Below are 7,094 nucleotides of genomic sequence, written 5' to 3'. Positions count from 1 at the left end.
ATTTATTTACTATTTATTTGTTTGCTCATGCTGTGAATAAACAGGCATATGCAATAAAATTTTAAATACACAGGATGGTAATTTTAGTAAAAATAAAGCACAATTAAATGAGAATCTCATGCATTTCGGATTTTGACCACACGAGGAGGCTCTAACCCAACAAATACCATCCACTTTTTTTTTTTTACAACTCAAACTAAATCTTACATGTAGGCTTACCTGACTAAATAAAACCAAATTATTAAATCACAATTAAAGTATACTGCAAAAACAGAGGCTAAAAAACAACCTTTTATTTTCATTTCAGTAATACAGTTGGCTGCTGTGCACAGCACATACGTATAAAAATAAAAGGAAACATTTTCTTAATATATTAGAATTCTTACTCTTTTTTTTTCTCTTTTTTTACATTTTTCTTTTCAGAGAACAAAATGATTGGCAAAAAGTTTGTTGTCTCCAACAAATCGTACAATCATTTCAACAAATTGGAACTAAGGCAGAAGGTGAGGTATATGTTAGAAAATAGGAGGGGAATTTGGAGGGGGTCTGCCCCTCAGTGCAGGAATACAAAACTGAGGAAAAACAAAGGCTGCATACGTACAAGGACACGCACACATGCACTACCCCTTACAATCATCTCGCAAGCCGCAAATGGGGCCATTTCAAAGCTGGAGACAAAGTACAGTACAAAGAAACTGGTGGAACTTACATGAGAAATAGCTGTTTCTGTATAAGCACTTAGTTTAGAGGGCCTAACTTCTAGATACAACATTTCCGTCCCACATTTTGCATTAAAAACCATGCAAAATTCTATTCACCTAAATATAAAGAGATCAGAAATGTGACAGAGGACAGGGTACAGTGAAGATACATATCAATAAATTAACATCAGTCATCACATACATAAAAAAGCAGTCATTTTGACAGTTTCATTAAAGCAATAACATTGCATGCCATTTTTGGGGTACAAAGAATTTTAAATCTGTAGTTGCCATTACTAATATAGATGGATCATATTATCAACAAAACACAGCTGAAAATCTCTCGTTATACCCAAAACACACACACAAAAAAAGACCATACCCATATTGTTTCAGTTTTGATTAGTTCACCCCGAAAGATTATCATGTTGTTCCAAACCTGTGAAACATAATTTTACATTGAAAGTCAATGGGGTCCAAAACAATATTTTGGACCCCATTGACTTTCATTGTATGAACAAAAACATTCTTCAAAGTATATTCTTTCACGTTCCACAGAAGAAAGAATGTCACACAGGTTTGGAATGACATAAGGGTCAGAAATCTTCATTTTTGGGTGAACTATAACTTTAAGGAAAAAGTCTCACACACACTCCATACAATGTAAATATCAGTGTACCTGGCTCAAACATCCCAGCCATAACTGTTATAAAAAATAACATCCTTCTCCTTTGTAGCATTAACATGTCTCAAAATGTCAAGTAGAAGCATTAATGCGAGAGAAAGCAAGGTTTATGTGTACTAACCAGTACTGCAGTGATTACCAAACCTTTTATTCTCTCCTGCACATTGCAGCTGCGACAGAAAGATAAAAGGGTATTGTAGTAAAGATATAAACAGATCTTGATTATTGCAGTCTGAGTTGGAGCTAGATGGAAAATGAAAAGATTCTCTTAATCTACACTGTAAAAAAAAAAAAAGTTGCTGCCTTAAATTTTTTAAGTACAATCAACTTGGATATTTCAACTTAAGTCATATTAAACTAACTTAAAGCAATGTAAAAACATGTTGTCATAACTTATTGATCATATAATTTTTTTAACAGTGTAATAATAATTTAACATTATTTGAATTTAAAGGAGTTTGCTATTCATTTAATTCTAGAGCTAAAAAAAAGTTGTAAGTGAGGGAATGCTTAAATACCGAAGTTCAATTCAATTTAAGTGCGACCAAATTCTCTAGACAAAGTCAACTGACTTGGGAATTTAAGAGTGTGCACAGGTGTTTGGGTCTATGCCTGGTATTCAAACATGAAGTAACGAGCAAATTATGTTATCTCGAACAGATTAAGACGGTTGTATTGGTTTTTACATTCCAAAGACTTTTTTAAGGAGGAGTTCAAGTATGCAGTCAACATGTTGGTGAATGAGCCCTCACTGGAGATCACTGACTATAGAGGTAAAACAGAGACACCACTGACTAGTATCAACACATATCTATGATTTTAAAAAAGAAGTTTAATCGCACGCTATATTTAATCTGATAAGTAAAATTAGAGGTTTTCTTATCACTAAGCAACAGCTATGCTTTCATATAAATGTGCCACATAATTCAAGATGAATGCAATTCTATGCATTACCAAACCGTACAGGTCTAGCCGTCCACAGACTTTCAGTCAAATTCTGACCTTACATGAGGCGTAAAATGGCCTTCTCTGAGTTTAACTCCCAATGAGTATGCATGCAATCAGTTTTTAGTTACTGATCTAAAAAAGGAACAGAAACCTCTTTCTTACATGCACAAAAGGAGGCAAAATAGCAGAGGCTAAGGCACCACCTAATCATGAAAAAGGAGTGAACTACAGAAAAATAAGTGCTTTCATCTCCCTAGTAAAATGGCGCAACAGATGAAGATCAGAGTAAACTGATATTTATTTTTCCCTCCCTAATTTTTCCAATGCGGACGTGGCTCTTTGAGGTAATAAAAAGTATCCGTTTCACTTCTAAAAGCTGAGGATGTTAGTCCAACGCCAGGTATGGTTTACACCAGTTATGGCAAGCACCCATAAAAAGTGAGAGGGCAAAAAAAGCTCCTCAACTCTCATATTCATAATAGAAATCATAAGCAGCAAAGAATGGCATGTACACAAAGTTCAGACACAAAGTAAGCTACCGAAATATACATATATTATTATTATTTCAATGAGAATAAATACCGTAAGTGTTATTTTAGTTCTTTGCAGTTCACCTCTTAGCATGTTTGGGTTACCTACGAGAACATCCAACATGTGCAAATTATTGTGTTATTGCCAGTTTTGCTCATAAACGTGGGAGGAAATGTGTGACAGTCATTGCTGGGGAAGCCTTGTAGCCTCGCTTCAAGCGGCCATGTTTGCTGAGGGCAATATAAAATCCCTTGTAAATGGAAGACTCGTAAGCGTTGTAATTGTTGGGCAGCAGCGTCTCCTTGAACTTGCACTCGTCATGGAAGGCCCTCTAAAAATGGTATGGATTAGATAGTTAGTTTGGTATCCTCCTCCTAAGCCCCACCCACCACTTCTCCATCACACACTCTCAATATACATCTAACTAGGGTAAGGTGCAGAGCAACACTGGTTCATCTTAAATAAATAATGATCTAACTGACAAAAGCTTTGCTTTAAAAATCCAGGCAACTCATTTCCAGTTTTCTTAGAAGCTTCAAAGCTTCTCAATGTGAATTAATTTTTAAACTTTCACAGTCATCACATAACATACACGTGAATTCAAGGTTAGATTCATTTTTCAAGGCCCATGCGCTTTCTAATGGAGATGCCAGTCAGCTGAACATCAGGAAAGCAAACTTTTTCAGTTTGTCTTTATAACTGATCTCTGAAAGTGCCAACAGAGTAAATCTTTTAAGTGACTTTAATTAACAGATTTTATCAATAGAGCAGATTTGGTGCTTTCGCAAATGACATGCGCATAGTCTGTATATGCTAAACAAAGCTTTAAGTTCACAATTCTTGTTAAAAAAGACCATTTTCACTAGGACATGAGTTTTATTAAATAAAAATGTTAAAAATATATAAATAAATTATATACATATATAAAATAATAATAATCAACATAACTTCTGCCTTACAACAATACAGCTTTGTTCCATGTTTTTTTTTAACGGCAATGTGTGTGAACATTGACTTTGACAATAGAAGACCATGAATGATTCTAGATGATTCTGTCATCAAAATATAATGTGTTACTCATGGTGAGATCTGGCATCCAAGTAATGCAAGTTGAAAGTAGGTCAAAATTACATTCAAGCCATGCACAACATCACAGTTCACTCCACTGCTCATATGAGCTAACAGTTATTAAAAATTAATGACAAACCAAAGTATTCAATACATCATCAACTAGGCCTAGAGCTGAGGAATAAAAACAAAACAAAGCAAATGACATATTCCATCCAGGCAATGATGCTCATATTTGAGCACACTTCAAATTAATAAAACGCGGCAAAAACAGAGAGAAAATTCATGCATTTGGGTCAATGACGTGACGATCTTTTTTCCGTCTGAATCCATCTGAATTCCGTGAAAATTCAAGTTTTTCAACTGTAGTCTACAATAAAATGCTTTTTATTTCACTCTTCTGAATCATTAGGCCAAACCGTTCTGAGCGCGGTAAGGAACTGTTACATTTGTTACACGTTTAGGCACGGTGAGATTACAAAATCTTCAGTTTGATGGTTGGATTATGTTTTTCTAGAATATTGACCTAAAAAAACTATTTCTACACGCTTTTCTCGTCAGCGAATCATATAATATATCAATTTACTGTGTGTAGCCTATTATTAACGTAACTTAATGTCAGTAAATGTCTGTAACTTTTACTTTTCTACAAGGTGGTCGTCCTCCGCGGCACGCTCGCTGGCTCCAAAGTTTACCTACAGCATCTCGCGTTTCACGCAGTCTCCAGCTCTTGCGTAACAGAGGTTACATAAGCTACATTCTTCTAATCCTGATTTCATAACGCCAATGTTGCTGCCTTAATTTTTAAGTACAATCAATTTGAATGATTAAGTCATTTCAATTTAAATTAAATTAAACTGACTAATCTTGTAGGCTATAACTTGAAAATTGGTTAATTTAGGCTGTTTTGATGAGTTAAGGCAATGTAAAACGTAAAGCAATGTTTTTTTTTACAGTGCACGGTTAAAAAAGAAACCGTCCGTAACCGTGCCAACTGACCTTGATAGGCACGGTTTCGCAACGAGAACCATTCAACCCGATGGCGATAATTGGATATTTTGTGAGTCAAACATTTCGTGTGGTGTTTTGACCTTTATTGAAAGGCAAATTTTGTTCAGCTCAAATGAAGTAGGCCTATAGTCCTGATATTTATAATGGCCTAAAATGGTTTTCATGTATCCAAGGTGCCAGGAAAATATTTAGGTAGGCCTACTTTTTACTTAATGGTTACACCACTTGACATTTCAGAACTAACAAATAAATGTTTTTTTTTTTTTTTTTTTTTTAAGAATCAGAATGTGTCAGAATATGACTTAGGACTACAACGACTAATTCTAAGAACTTGGCACTAATGTGAAAAGATCAGCATTTTTATCACCACAAACCAGAATCCTTATTTTCTATTGACCCATTTAAAACCGCATTAAAACTGAAGTGGCGTTCTCTGCACAAATACAATGAAATCAAACGACAGGCATACCTACCGTTCCATATAACCTTCCGCGGCTGTTCATTGCGACAAACATCTCGCTTTTCACCCCGTATAGAGTAACCACTCCTCTCTCTACCGCTGAGATTTCAATGAGACCTGATTGAACAGAACATCAGTGTTACATACATGACAATGTGGCACACGGCAGCTCATTTACTCATTCTGCGGGATGCGTTCTGCACAAGCCTTTGTTCTGCATTTTCTCCCATGCTGGCTCATTTTTTTATACAGTGACATGAAAAGAAGAAAAAAAAAAAAAAGCCCTGCAGTTCTGGCATGTACGACAAGCAGATGGACGCTGTGTAAAATTAGTTGCCGTCTAAATTCGTCCAAGCATTCGTGTTATGTTTGAGCCTCGGGAAACTCGGCAGTGATTGACACTAGGGTTTATTTTAACAGATATGTCATTGCTTTAGGACACATGCAATAATAATAATAATAATTTAAAAGAATACATTTATATAGTAAATTATATAATTTATAATAATAATTAAAACATTTTTGTATATATTTTATATTATTATAGCCCATATATAGGTCTATATTCTGAAATTCAAATAATAATTGAGCTGTTCATTCAATCCATCTGCATCCCCGCTATAACGAGTCATGCATGACATTTCTGGATGCAACTCACTGTACGGGTTCTCATTATGGACACCGTTTATCTTTCCGCCTGGCAGGACCTGCAGGTGAAACCCGATGCCCACGTTGCAGTACAGCCTCCGCACTCTCTTAATGCCCAGCAAATAGTCACTCTCCCAGTTCAGGTCCGATTTCTCCACCGAGATCCCCAAAACGGAGCGGGAGAAGAGCGTCTCCCACCTTTTCTCCAGTGGAGTTGCATTAGTCCTGTTCGAGGTGGGGTAAGAGGACACGATCCCAAGCAGAAAGCCCAGCAGAACAACCGCAGTCCACGTCCAGCGCCCGCTGCTCTCGCACATACTGATGAGGAACCTTTGCGCAGTGGCCATCCGGTTTACCCTCGGGGCACGTGGTCAAAATTAATGCCCCTAAAAATACCACTCTTGTTTTTCTTCTTTCGGCATGGTGGCAGGGTCTTATTTTTGGAAGGCAGGTCGGGGCTGCGGGCGTGTAACACAATAAGCCCCTCGGTAGATGAGAAGAGCAGGGCGGCAGAGCGTGAGCTGGTGGCGGTGGTGGTGGAGATGATGATTACCATGTTTCACCTCTCTGGATGGGGAGCACCACACACTCACCAAAATGCAAGCTCACCTTGCCTGGGAGATCTTCGGAATGACATCACTCACCTTCAGGATGACATCACGCTGACCTCACCGCGACCGGGGGGTCAGTTCGAACGCGAGAACCCAATCGCTGTCGATCCACGCGAGCGGCCCCGGGGGGACAGTGAGCGCGAGAGCTCGCGGGAGAACATGGGGCGTGCGTGATGGGCTTCGTTGGCAGCTCCCAAATTGGACCTGTGGTGATATGCCCGACGGGCCGCTTCCTTATTTAGAAGGAAGGTGTAAAAACAGGCCAGTTGTCACCGCGGGGCCATGTCAATCTCGCAAAACACTTCCTGCGCTGTTTGCTCAGGAAGCTTTCACTATGATAGCCTATATTTTGAATATGCCCCCGTGATTTATTAATCTGGGTAAAAACACATAGGCTAGTTGTTGGACGCAACGCACGTCCGAGCGCGAGC

General features: G+C 37.9%; 1 protein-coding gene across 1 annotated transcript; it reads right to left on the bottom strand.

The window, feature by feature from the left end:
• Nucleotides 1–277: 277 nt before the first annotated feature.
• Nucleotides 278–6,802, bottom strand: fgf6a (fibroblast growth factor 6a). Its single transcript, XM_081356446.1, has 3 exons — nucleotides 6,063–6,802; nucleotides 5,418–5,521; nucleotides 278–3,196 (listed from the first exon to the last, which is right to left on the bottom strand). The coding sequence occupies exons 1-3, from the start codon at nucleotides 6,397–6,399 to the stop codon at nucleotides 3,020–3,022; spliced, it is 618 nt and encodes a 205-aa protein (XP_081212572.1). The 5' UTR covers nucleotides 6,400–6,802; the 3' UTR covers nucleotides 278–3,019.
• Between the last annotated feature and the right edge of the window lie 292 nt (nucleotides 6,803–7,094).

The sequence above is a fragment of the Scardinius erythrophthalmus genome, assembly GCF_964197995.2.
Source record: "Scardinius erythrophthalmus genome assembly, chromosome: 24".
Classification (NCBI taxonomy): domain Eukaryota; kingdom Metazoa; phylum Chordata; class Actinopteri; order Cypriniformes; family Leuciscidae; genus Scardinius; species Scardinius erythrophthalmus.
This window is presented reverse-complemented; position numbering and strand designations above follow the sequence as displayed.

Coding starts and splice junctions, on each gene's coding strand:
- fgf6a (XM_081356446.1), bottom strand. CDS start 6,399: ATGGCCACTGCGCAAAGGTTCCTCATCAGTATGTGCGAGAGCAGCGGG. Junction 5,522..6,062: donor CCATAATGAGAACCCGTACA/GTGAGTTGCATC, acceptor CTGTTCAATCAG/GTCTCATTGAAATCTCAGCG. Junction 3,197..5,417: donor GCGGAAGGTTATATGGAACG/GTAGGTATGCCT, acceptor TACCATTTTTAG/AGGGCCTTCCATGACGAGTG.